Source organism: Ostrea edulis, chromosome 2 (genome assembly GCF_947568905.1).
Source record: "Ostrea edulis chromosome 2, xbOstEdul1.1, whole genome shotgun sequence".
Taxonomy (NCBI): domain Eukaryota; kingdom Metazoa; phylum Mollusca; class Bivalvia; order Ostreida; family Ostreidae; genus Ostrea; species Ostrea edulis.
In genome coordinates, this window is record NC_079165.1 from 56,976,866 (window position 1) to 56,991,098 (window position 14,233).

The window sequence follows — 14,233 nt, forward strand, 5'->3', positions numbered from 1 at the left end:
TTGCTGATATTTGTATTTTCATCCATGTTTTAAAAGGAAGTCAGCCATTATGACGATGTAGAGTACCTCCTTAAGGAAGCTTTTACACAAGTTTTGTCTTTTCTGGTCCAGTGGTTCTTGAGAAGATTTTAAAAGATGCCATAATTTTTTCATAATTATTTCCGATTTCAAATGGGTGGTGGACCTTCATTTAAACAATTTTGAATCCCCCTTATCCAAGGATGTTTTACGGCAAGTTTGATTGAAATTGGTCCCGTGGTTCTGGAGAAGACAAAAATGTAGAAAGCTACTGATGGATGGACAGACAGACAGATGGGGGCAGCCCAAGAGATGCTGGACAACAGGTGATCAGAAAAGCTCACTTGAGCTTATAGCTCATATGAGCTAAAATATAACAGAGATGTAAAGCAAACTAAAATCTTACTGGATTTTTACAAGGTAGCTGTTTTCAGTTGAATACTGTATAAATATCCTCTTATACTTATTCCAAAACAAAAGTAAATAGATCCAATACTCCTAAAACATTGAGTATGCCCAAACGTGTTATTGAAAGGCTACACAGCTAACATTGTTGAATATCATCTCTGTTTAACATTATTTTATGAGTCAGTTGAAAAACAGGTCACATGCATGATCTGTGCATGGACCATTGAAGGAAATATGAACAATATCACATTAATCACTCTTAAATTGCTAACTTACAGAAAATATAGGTCAGATATTGATTTCAAAGCATGACCTACAGTGAGTATCCTTTGGTGCGTCTTCTGTGCAAAGTGGTTAATGTAGAGCTTATAAAAACTGCATGATTGACCTACCCGAAAAAGTTTAGTCTGTAATACTGACAATGACAGCAAAAAGAGAGGAACAACATAATTGTACACTCCTCTCTAATCAAGGGGAGATAATGAACAATTTATAATGTACCTGTCTAGCACTCTGTTCAAACAAGACATATTGATGACACTGTTCTAACTTCCTCTTCTTTACGGTCCAGTTCTCTATCACGTGGTTCTCCTGATGAAGTAGTTGGTCCAGGCACGCTACAACAAATTTTAAAATTAGTTGAACATGGAAGCATCCTGTATACAGGCAAATATTCACCCCCCGTTTTATTTTCACCCCTTTCACCCTTCTTATCAGCAGGCAAATTTAAAACTAGGTGAATTGGTTTTTTTCTCATATCTCTCTTTATCACAACTGTGTCTGGGCGAACTTAAAATGGAGTAAAACCATCAACAAGTGTAGAAAGGCGAAAATATCACGTGGTGAAAATAACTCTGTATACAGCATCACTTCATGGTACAATCAAAGTGCTTCCACTGCCTACACTGTACAATCAAAGTGCTTCCCCTGCCTACAATGTACAATCAAAGTGCTTCCCCTGTCTACACTGTACAATCAAAGTACTTCCCCTGCCTACACTGTACAATCAAGGTGCTTCCCCTGCTTACTATACAGCAACACAGCCTACCTTTGACATGTTTCCCTGGGTCCACAGTCCGGTACTTGATCTGGGCACCAAAGGTGTACAGATTCCTGTTAACATACTTCAAGAAAGCCTCAGCAGTTCTTCTGGCAAGTGTACATGCCTACAAATATACAAAATTTCATACTTTACTCTGTAATCAGATACATCTATTGGTTTTCATTTCTTTCTTTTTCTCTGGACAAGCACTGTTTTATCTATAATTTCATTTTTTCTAAGAATGCTATAATTTTGTTACCCTATTACAGACATAATGGAAGCGTATATTCAATCATGTTTCTTCCTATTCATTTTACAAAGTGCAAGCTCAAAATCAATGCAAACAAGAAATATTTCAGAAAATTTAAATGGGTTATACACATGTATCATTTGATAGTAGTGCCAAAACAATTCAAGATATTGAGTGGACAATATCTTCCTATGTCCAGAGTGAATTGACCCTTGACCATAAAATCAATAGGGTCATCTAATCCTTGGGACGTACCAGTGTACCATGTTTGGTGTCAATCAAGCAAATGATTCTAACAAGAGGCCCAAGGGCCTAGAATCGCTCTTCTGATAAATTGTACAACCCCACCATTTCTATTCTTAGCCTCTTAGTATTCTAAATCTTTAGTTAAATCCTAAGAATTCAAAAAAAGTAGGTCAATGTGACCTACTTTTTGGTTTACACATTTTGAGAACCCAAGAAATATCAACTGACAAAGTTTGATGATTTTAAGCCAATTAGTATCTGAATATTGAAATATAGCTGTCAAATTCCAATCGTAGGTCATGGTGACCTACTTTTTGGTCAGCGAACTCCGAACATGCAAGACCCATCAACTGACAAAGTTTGATGACTGTAGGTCAAATAGTATCTGAAATATATAAATATAGCCGTCAAATTCCAAAAGTAGGTCAAGGTGACCTACTTTTTCGTCAACACCCTTCAAACATGCAAGACCCAACAACTGACAAAGTTTGATGACTGTAGGTCAAATAGTATCTGAATACGCCGATTTCGAGATACGTCTGAGTTATTTCCCTTTGAGAACTCTCGTACATAGTGAGGCGCGAAAGAATTTGTTTACACGTGGGAGTGGGACAGATATTCATCACAGCGTAAGTGAATGTACTCAGTAAGTTTCTCATACGCTGTTTGATAACCCGAATTCGACTGATACACAAAGTAAGTAAGTGATAAGTATTTAGGGATTAATTAAATACCTAGAATTCTTATCCTATCACGTTATTTCAAATACCATATCCAAGATATTTCTTGCAAATATGACATTGTTTGTATGTTTTCACTTCGGTAAAACATTTCTTTCGATAGTATTTTGTATTTCCCACATTTACATATTTAAAGAGAAGCCGCTTTTAATACATTTCATTGTCTTTCTCGTTGGCTGTATATCCACTCTGTCCCACTTAGGCATTCAAAGTTCCACTAAATGCACCTCCTATAAAGAAGAGTTCGTATCTCGAAACTGGCGTATTATATAAATATAGCCATCCAATTCCAAAAGTAGGTCAAGGTGACCTACTTTTTGGTCGACACACTCCGTAGACTCAAGATGCATCAACTGTCAAAGTTTGATGATTGTAGGTCAATTAGTGACTGAAATATATAAATATAACTGTCAAATGCCAAAAGTAGATCACAGTGAGCTACTTTTTGGTCAATACACTCCGAAGACTCAAGATGCATCAACTGACAAAGTTTGATGATTGTAGGTCAAATAGTGTCTGAAATATAGTAATTTAGCTGTCAAATACCAAAAGTAGGTCATGGTGACCTACTTTTTGGTCGACACAAACCGAAGACTGAAGACGCATCAACTGACAAAGTTTGATGATCCTAGGTTTTACAGTGTCCAAAATATGCATCTAAAATTGAAAATGTGAAATTCGAATATCTGCAAAATTCAAAAAGTAGGTCACTGTGACCTACTTTTTTTATAAATATGTTTCAAGGCCTCAAGATGCATCAACTTATGAGATTTGATGATTCTAAACCTCTCGGTATTTGAAATAACAACTTAAAATATATCTATAAATGATAAGCCATAAAATTCAGAAAGTAGGTCACGGTGACCTATTTTTCAGTTGACGCATTTCAAGGTCCCATGATCCACCAACTGACAAGTTTTGATGATCATAGGCTTCAAAGTGTCCAAGATATGCATCAAAATTAATTTTAAAATAAATACCTGCAAAATTCAAAAAGTAGGTCACCGTGACCTACTTTTGAGACAACTTGACACAAGGTCCTAAGATGCATCAACTGTCAAAATTTGATGATCCTAGTCCTTATAATGACTAAAATATCAAAGATTTAAGGAAATATAAATTTAGGTCAACTTTGAAGTGACCTTGAGACCACGCCCTTTGCCCCAGGGTAATGCCTTGAACAATTTTCAATCTACAACATATCCTCATCCTTATGTGTAAGTTTGGTGATAATCTGCCCAGTGGTTCTTGAGAAGAATATTTTTTAGCAACCACTACTTTTGTTTGTATTTTCCTGATTATCTCCCCTTGTTAAAGGGTCACATCCCTCTATTTAGTATGTATGAAAGCCCTTGGGCCAATGATACCCTGTAACAAATTTGAAAAAAATTGGCCAAGGGGTTCTTGAGTTATAGCCCTTTTTCTAAAAAGTTTACGCACACCGCACAAATGGCCATAGCATTAGCTCTTTGAGCCTTCGGCTCAGAAGAGCTAAAAATATAGAGGAGACAATATATCACTTTGGTCAGTTTGACCCTTGAACAGAGAACCCAAAATCAATAGGGTTCAACTATTCCTTACATTGTACCAGTGTATCAAGTTTGATGTCTGTTAAAAGGATTCCCAGGATATTGAGTGGAAAATATCTTCCTATGTAGAGTTGATTGACCCTTGACCTTTGATCATGTAACCTAAAAATCAATAGGAGTCATCTACTCCTTCGGATGTATCAGTGTACCAAGTTTGATGTCTGTCAAGCAAAGGGTTCTTAAGATATTGAGCGGACAAGATCGATAGAAGGACCAACTGACAGGTGCAAAACAATATATGCCAACTCTTTTTCAAGGGAGGGGGGCATAAAAATATTTAATTCATCATTTCATATAAAAGGAGATTTTTGGTGAACATCTATGAAAGGAGATTTTTGGTGTTTGTCAATGAAAGGAAGGTTTTGTTATTTTTGTTGTGTCTATGAAAGGAGATTTTTGGTTGGGAGATTTTTGGTTGGGAGTTTTTGGTGTGTGTCTATGAAAGGAAATTTTTGGTATGTGTCAATAAAACGAGATTTTTGGTGAACATCCATGAAAAAAATATTTGATGAGTGTGAGAGGAGATTTTTGGTTAAGGATTGTAGTCTCACTGTACTGGTCATCTTTTAGATTTCTCTTTGTTCCCTACCTTGAGGAAAGCCTCCTTCTGTTCATTGTGTTTATTAATGAGCTGTAGGAGAAATGTGGCCTTGTCTTGAGCTGCAACTCGCTCATTAGAACACCAGTCCTCATCTCTCCTATAGTCCCTCTCTAGACTCTCCAACACAGACCATACCTACAAAACACAGATTGCCTTTAAAGGATAGCAAAAGAATATATTTTGAAGAATTGAAATTGTAATGATTTGAACATATTTAATTGAATAATACATACAAATGGATTGGATACAAGTTCTTGCAACTTAATGATCCTCTCCAATCAAATCTTAATGTACAGAAAGCCTTTAATATGCCCATCCTTTTCCTTACGTGTTCAGCAGTTTTGTACCAGTTCATACTTCAACTTACCTGTTCAGCAGTTTTGTATTGTACCTGTTCATACTTCAACTTACCTGTTCAGCAGTTTTGTACCAGTTCATACTTCAACTTACCTGTTCAGCAGTTTTGTACCAGTTCATACTTCAACTTACCTGTTCAGCAGTTTTGTACCAGTTCATACTTCAACCTACCTGTTCAGCAGTTTTGTACCAGTTCATACTTCAACTTACCTGTTCAGCAGTTTTGTACCAGTTCATGGAGGCCATCACCAACTTGTGTCTCTCCTCTGTGTGGTACATCAACTGTTGCCAGGCAACTGTCACATTTTCAGCTATGGCTCTCACCAAGTCTGAGTTGTAATGGTTGCTTTGAATCATATTCTCTGCTCGATTTGTCACTTGAGCCATACTTATATTGGTTTTCTAAAATATTTTAGGAGTAAATATTGACAACTCTTTAATATTTTCCCTATACAGTAAAACACACTTATAACAAACATACTTATTGCAAAGTGATATTTATTCCCTTATGAAACCAGTCTCCAAAACTAACCACTGGCCCGTAGACCAAATCTAGTAAAACTGGGGTTGGGCTGGTAAAATTATCTAATACATAAGACTGTCAGGCCTGTGCTTTTAAAATCATCAATATCACTGAATTATAACACCATATACATGCATTGAAATGGAGTGAAGACGGTACAGTAATCAGCATCAATTTTATAAATAGTGTTTAAATTGCACTTGAATTAATCATGACTAAAATCATAGGAGTGGTTTAAGTCTTGTACTTTCTCTTCAGTGTTGTTTACAAATATGTAATACTTTGTGTTTTATTTGGACCAGGGCATTTTTCTTTGGTCTAGTAAACAGTCCAGATACAGTGGCCAAGTGCTCAAAAAAGTTTTTCATTCGGACTGTGAAAGAAAAAACCCAAAAATTTTATTGGATATAATGAAGTTTGGTTATAATGAACTGTTTTTTGCTGGTGGGCCTGGAGGGTCAATAAGAACATGTGTTACTGTCTACATGTAGATAATTGTTTTACTTTAAAAAATTCATATTTGTCAGAGATAACATAAACAGTAATCATGAAGAATTACATATTCAGCATTGGCATTACTAACATTTCCTCCTAGATATAATGAAAACTAGAACTGTTGTAATGGGACTACTTGTCAGGGTACATTGGATGTGGGAAATAGTAACTTCGTGCTCAATGAAAAACTGTTTTCTTGAGAGCAATTAGTGTAAATGCAAGATTATATATTCTGCAGTAAAGCGTTCACTAAAAATATTTAAGATATTATGCTTAATATAACTTCTGAATATCATTTCAAGGATTCCTATACAACATACACGAACCAGTGAATGGTATAATAACTGACAAAATGACACCATCTTGAAAAGGTGTGCAACTCATCAAATATATTTTGAAATGTTTCTGAATGAACATACCTCAATAGCTAACATAAACTGCTCATGTTCTTTTCTTAGTTGATCTGCCTCCATCAGTGAGTTTGGACAAATGAAGCTGCTGACCAACATTGACTTTCCATTCTCTATCCAGTAAATCACCTACAGATCAACAATCCAAAACTATTCTAACCGCCAAATGCATACTATTTATATTCACGTTACCCGCCAAAATCTAGCTACTTAATATTCAGTTTTCTCAGCCAATATCTTGCAAGTTAATCTTAAATATCACACATCCCAATGATGTCAAAAAGCATTACTTTGCTTTCCTTTATACCATGTCATTTTACTGGATAACTAGACAGAGCAGCAGTTTCACTATGTTCACCAAACGTTACTTCTTACTATTAAGTTTTCTTAGCCAATGGCTTGCAAGTTATTTTTAGAGATTATCATCTAACTGATGTCAAAATTCATTATTCAGTAAACATGAATACTTAATGCTATGGCTTCAGCTTGATTGTCAAATATTTACCACCAATAAAAATATTGCAACACTATTTGAAAATATTTCTTTCATGTATTCTCAGAAACCATTTCCTTTATCCAACGTATTTGTCATTTTTATGCAACCATATCATTTTGGCGCTAAGATCTTACTGAAGTTTCTTTAATTCTATAGAAATGTTTCTTTTCTTCCAATCCATGCACAACACTACACTTCACTATGTTGAATTGAATTGCACTGATATACATGTACTTCATTAAGATTTCCATCTCTGAAGACTTTAATCATAGACAACTTTCTCTGATACAAGATTAACATAACAAAATGTGGCATACTGCTACAACAAAAATTTACAACATGCTCTAAAGTTTCCCTCCAAAAGTTTCAAAGTATTTCACATGACAGAATTACATCTTATATTAAACCCTCTTTAAGTGGAATAAAATGAGACTAACTCTGTAACTCCTCCCATGACATGACAGAATTACATCTCCCCTTATATTAAACCCTCTTTAAGTGGAATCAATGAGACTAACCTCTGTAACTCCTCCCATCACCAAAAAGAAAAAAACAAATTACTTTGACTTAACAATCTTTATGTTACCTGTCTGGCCTCCACTTCAAAATTCTGCAACTGTACACCTTGTTCCAGCCTCTGCCTTTTGGACTCAGCGATGGTCTCTAGATCCAGCTCTCTTTCTCGGAGGTACTCCATCAGTGCCTGAATCCTGGACTGGGCATCATACTGAGGATCTGCCATCAGCTGGATTCCGCTGGTCTCAAATATCTATACAAAACCAATTACTGAATCTGTCACAAGACTATCTTAGCGGTATGAAAGTCTATCCATTATTCTAAGTCATAATAAACATACCTAGTACATGTATCTAAACTCTACAACATTGTTGTATGAGTGCTTACAGTATGATGAGAAGCAGTGAAAATCTGAAGTGCATTAATGCATGGGTGGAGCACATTCATATTTTCTAGCACTTGAGTAATATGACTTGCACATTAATCATATATGTAATGTAAACTCTCCCTGGGTATATGTCATAGTTTAAAAAACCACTTGCAATGTACAATGTACAAAATCTATAAGATATTTCCCACTCAAATTTCAAATTCCAATTACCAATACTTGAAATTTGAAACTGAATACAGTATATGTACAGCATGAAACATGAAGATAACAAACAGTGATCAATCCCTTAACTCCCATAAGCAATACAAAAAAAATAAAAAGTTGGGCAACACAGACCTCTGGATATACCAGAGGTGGGATCAGGTGCCCAGGAGGAATAAGCATCCCCTGTTGACTGGTCACACCCGCCGTGAGCCCCATATCCCAATCAGGCAAACAGAGTCATCCACAGTCAAACTCAGTGTGCCAAGAATAGCCTAACAATCTGTATGATCTACTGCTATTTCAATATTAATTTTAAGGATAATTTTTGAGAGAAAAAAAAACCCAACTTAACAAAAAACTTTTTTTATAAAGTGTAGAATCTCATGTATCTAAACCAATGCATGTACTTTTAGGAATTTCAAAGAATTTAACAAATACAATCCACTGTATCCTATATTGCAACATTTATAATTATAAGAGTTCAGTTTACCTGGATTATGTCCTGTCCCCGCTGGAGAACATCGTACGTACAGTTCTGCATGTGCAGCACACTATCATTGTGGATCTGGAGCTGCTGTTCGGATTTGGCTCCATCTGACATCAGATCCTGGTGCTGGAGTTCTTCTGCCCAAAGTTCTAACTGGGAGGATACCTGCCACAAAAAGAATCACAACCTTACAATTATGATATTAGCTAAATCTAAGAATACTGTCTACAGACAATAAATGGACATTTTCTTGATACTTGACATTGTAGGTAAGACAAGCAAATTCATATTTAAGTGTGGTTCTCTTATGGTGTTCATTTTGATATCAATAGAAAGGTGCTTTCCATGTCACAATGAGAAACATGCCAAATATAGAGACATGCACTACGAATCCTTATCATGTTTAAGAATTGTTTCATTTTGGTTTATCTTTCTTCATTTTTCTTCTGTATCTCATTACTGAGCATGTAATATACTAAATCAAACACACCCTTTTCCATAATTTTACCCCATGTCAACCATCTACCACTATCTGTATTCAGTCTGAGATTGGGGTCTTGGGTTGATATGGGAAGCAATATGGGAGTCCTTACATATGTCTATTGTGTGATGAAACAAAGTAGCACTAGGAAGAATTGTTTTAGCTAAAACTAATGTCTCCCCTTCCATTTTCCATAGTTTTTAAAACATTTTTTAAGAATCATCTTTAAAGTGGAAAATTAAGAGTTAACGGTACATAACAGTCCCCTATATGTATAAGCATTTCAACCAAGGAACAATGTTGTGAACATATGACAGCAAATTAAACTTACAGTACCAACATACCATATATCAAAGGCCTATGTCAAAAGACAAAAAGGTTATGGTCTGGACAAAAAAAAAAGCCCCAAAATTATATTATTTGACCTTTACATAAAATGTCAAGGTCAAAGTTCATCAAAAATGACACGCGACACTGTCTTATCATGGTATACCACATGCCAAATTTCAAATGCCTATATCAAAAGACCAAAAAGTTATGGCTCAGACAAACTTTGTATGAGAAGCGGAAGAATTCACACAAGAGGCCCATGGGCCATACTGCTCACCTGAGTCACCTTGGCACAAATTCAAAAAATTTCCCTATATATTTGCATGTAAAACTTTGATACTCTATTGTGGCCCCATCCTATCCCGAGGTTCATGGTTTTAACAAACTTGAATTTGCACTATGTCATGCAGCTTTCATGTAAATTTCAGCTCTTCTAGCTCAGTGGTTCTTCAGAAGATTTTTAAAATGACCCCACCCTATTTTTGCATTTTTGTGATTATCTCCCCTTTGAAGAGGGCATTGCCCTTAATTTGAACAAACTTGAATCCCCTTCACCCAAGGATGATTTGTGCCAAGTTTGATTGAAATTGACCCAATGGTTCTAGAGAAGATTTTCCTATATATCAGCATGTAAAACTTTGATCCTCTTTTGTTTTGTGGACCAACCCTACCCCCTGAGGCCATGATCTGAACAAACTTGAATCTATTCTATGTCAGGAAGCTTTCAGGTAAATCTCCACTCTTATGGCCCAGTGGTTCTTGAGAAAAAGATTTGCCCAATTCATTCACATGTAAAACTTTGATCCCCTTTTGTGGCCCCAGCCTAACCCTGGCGGTCATGATTTGAACAAACTTGAATTTACTTTATGTCACAAAGCTTTCATGTAAATTTCAGCTCTTATGGTCCATTGGTTCTTCTTCAGAAGATTTTTAAATGACCCCACCCTATTTTTGCATTTTTGTGATTACCTCCCCTTTGAAGGGGGCATTGCCCTTCATTTGAACAAACTTAAATCCCCTTCACCCAAGGATGCTTTTTATCACGTTTGGTTAAAATTTGTCAAGTGGTTCTGGAGAAGAAGTCGAAAATGTGATAAGTTTACAGATGGACAGACAGACAATGGATGACAGGTGATCAGAAAAGCTCACTTGAGCTTTAACCTCAGGTAAGCTAAAAACAATATGTCCCACTTCTGGGTAAGGAAGACATAAAAATACTATCAGGTACTTTTTCTATAGTCATATATGGCATATAAACTAATTTAGCCATTTCTACTTTAGAGATATCTCCGTTAAAATTGTTTAACATCCAGTCTGATCACTTGCAAACGAAATGATTTTCTTAGTTATATGTCAACCAACAGCACCAAATAGCATAATAATTGATAGTTTTCATGCAAGTTTCTTCATAAAATACTACCAGTAACAAGTAATACATTGAAATCAAATAACTGAAAATGGCTTTGGGAACTAAGCAAAGGGCTGTACCTGTAACAATAAGAAGAGTACACACTGCATGTTTATAGTCCTACAAGACCTTCTATCAAAGGTGAATAGCTGCAAAAACCTAGAATTTGGTCATTTTTGTTTATTCATGTAAAAAAAAATTCTCTCAAAAAGTATTCTAATGTCTCATTTTCTTTTTGGATGTTGATTAAATGACAAAAATTTGGATGCAAATAAGATTTTGAAAACTGTACAACACGAACAACTTAATTAACTGTTCCATTAACTATACTGCCTGTACTTACAATAACCTAACTACTAGCTATAACTACATTTATTCACAAATCTGGTTTATAATTTATCTGCAGTAACTATTTGTCACAATCTAGAATCACTCTTTGCCACAACAAACATTCTCAAGTGACAGATTACAGGTTAGACACAATTTTGCAGATACTTCTCACATACAAATATTGTTGTACAATACCTCCAAAGCATCTCTTTCGAAAAGCCTGAGTTGCAGACAAAGATCCAGCTTCATTTTTCTGTTGGCCCATAATTCTTCCAGCTGTGTCCTACTATCATTCAACTGTCTCAGGACACCTACAGAGAAATCAATTCACATTTATTCACTAACATTCATACTTTCTTTAATCATGCAAGCACTGTTTCAGATGTTCACTTAGTTATGTAACTTGGTAGGACAATATTTATGACAAGGTGGTGCACAACAAGTTTTCTTGGAAAAATTCTAGACAAATTTACTTCATAATGTATTAAACAAATGTAAAAACACAGAAATATGTTTATTCAAACATTGATCGATATTGTATTAAGGAAACATTACAGAAGTGTTCATGTTATAATCTGGAATAACAAGAGAAAGATTACATCCAATCCAATACAATAAAATTGGATTATCAGTTACATGTACTATATTGCATATTTAGATTACTGACCGAGATACTGAAATATGTGAGGTTGTTTACAAATATTTATCTCTAAATGAAGATAACAGCAGCATTGAATTTTGTAAGGTATGATTAATAGTACAGACAGAATTCCATTAATTTGTCACTCATCTCTTTATCACTTACCCACTGAAAGGTACAGTTATCTCAAATGATTTTGTTGCATTAAAGTCATTAAAGGCAGGTTCCCATAATAAAGGCACCCTGCCAAACTGGGTTACATAACACCAAAGATATCTGCTGCCTTAATGCTACACATTTGGCATTCATTCATCCCTGTGGATATTTTTTAATTCACCACCCACATTTCGTATAGAGAAAACCTTTACAACATAAGAAAATGAAATATCTTAAATACAATCCCTTTGAAGTGCAGACTAATTAGATGATATTGAAATTGAATGTCTCAATGTCAGCTAGACTTTCATATGATATTCACTTATTGATTACCTGCTCGTTAAATCAAACAGGAAAACGATATCATTTTATCAGGAGAATGGCCCAAACTATTGATCGGCAGTTAATTTAATATCATAAAGATAGCATGGAAAAGAACTAATTGTTGTCAGCATGTACTGGGATGGAAAGTACTGAAACCATACAGAAATCAAGATGGACTTATTACAGTCAAACTTCCTGGAACCCTGTTATCTTTATAACATATCACATCTTGATCACATTCAGTTTTCATCATACAGAGGGACAACACCGACTTTCATAAAAATGGTTCTTGGTAATTTTTTCCCTTTAGTAATATCACTTCAATTTTGAGCAATCCTAATGTTTCCAAATAACAATGACTACTGAACCCCTTTCAATCTCTATAGAGTCAAACTTTCCTACAGCCTTATAACCATCCCTCCCAAGCCTCTGAACTGTATAGATAACAGGAACATGTATTATGACAAACAGTGTCAGTAAATATAAAAAACTCCAATAAAACAAACAATCATAAGTCACTGACATTGAAATTCAGAACAGCAAAGCTTCACATCAATGCAATCTTTGGAAAACATTACTTATTAAACCAAGGAAAAACATTGATCTACTTTTCTTTTTTTCATTTCAGCCCAGCATCCAAACAGCATTGTAAATGAATGCTTTTTCAGAGAGTCTTACTTCAACAGTAAATGTGTTAAAAATGTGGGGTATTCACTGCTGGAAAACTTAAGTGTATCTGAAAGGAATTAGAGCATAGAACATTATTATAGCAGAAGTTTTTCAATTAAAACCACTAATTCGAAACAACTTAGCTCTATGGGAACCTGGGGAAAAAATGGGGGTGACCTTGACATCTATGTTTGACATCACCTACCTAATGATCAAGATATTTGTCACACACAGACTTGAAACAATACACATTTTGAAGTACATAGGAAAAGATAAACACTTGTATATATAATTATATCAGTAAATAATGGACATCACCAAGTACATTTCACGATTATACCAAACTGGTGATTATCCACAAGACTAATTCAAAAAGTGTTTCTGATTAAAGAGACCATCATGGACCTTGGGCTATAGAAAATCAGTGTTTACAGTGACATGAAGGACTAGTTACAATGTAATTGGATTGAAATGATGACCTTTAAAGTGTCATTATAAACAGACATCCCTCTTTCTCATCAATCCTTACCACAGATGCTTACTAGATAATACATTGTGAACTCTGGTCAACATGAAAGGTCGAGGCTGTTGAATGGGAAATTGGGTCAAGTTTGAAGATGTGAATATAATGTTATAAGATTCATATAGTTAAAAAATATGATTTTCACTCACTGAATCACACCTTTCCTATTCTTATGTGTGTATTCCTTAAAGCTGCACAAGCATTTGCAAAACAGATATCAAAGTGGACTGTCAATGGTCACAAGTTGGTAACTTGAAAACATGAAAAAATTGTTGAATTTTATGTCCAAAAAATGTCACTTACCTTCAATATGAGTATAATCCGCATTCTGGTTAATTTTGTCAGGTTCAGCACTAAATACCCTACGAAAAATGTAAACAATACATTCACAGACTTTCATAAGTTTTATCCATATAAATATGCACACAACAGCCACAAATCGAAGAATCCTGGTCATAATAATTAAAATCAGTAGCACAAAGCTAAATATTTGCATCACAGTAATATCAAAAGTTTGGTCGGGCATTTTATCAAAGAGTTTGCTTCGCCACTGGGCAAAATTAACCCTTCTCTGAGAGGGTCCAGGGGCCCAGGAATGT

General features: G+C 35.2%; 1 protein-coding gene across 5 annotated transcripts in view; it reads right to left on the reverse strand.

Annotated features, from left to right (window-relative positions):
* The window catches only part of LOC125681606 (triple functional domain protein-like), a 153,560-nt gene that overhangs the window by 90,773 nt on the left and 48,554 nt on the right, over nt 1-14,233 (reverse strand). For all 5 annotated transcript variants that reach the window (XM_048921768.2, XM_056154525.1, XM_048921766.2 and 2 more), the window contains exons 17-25: nt 13,938-13,996; nt 11,518-11,633; nt 8,777-8,938; nt 7,762-7,944; nt 6,689-6,808; nt 5,462-5,653; nt 4,883-5,029; nt 1,475-1,592; nt 928-1,043 (exon numbers count right to left, since the gene is read on the reverse strand). In XM_048921768.2, the coding sequence (XP_048777725.2) occupies nt 928-1,043; nt 1,475-1,592; nt 4,883-5,029; nt 5,462-5,653; nt 6,689-6,808; nt 7,762-7,944; nt 8,777-8,938; nt 11,518-11,633; nt 13,938-13,996 (1,213 nt within the window). The remainder of the gene's footprint in view (nt 1-927; nt 1,044-1,474; nt 1,593-4,882; nt 5,030-5,461; nt 5,654-6,688; nt 6,809-7,761; nt 7,945-8,776; nt 8,939-11,517; nt 11,634-13,937; nt 13,997-14,233) is intronic.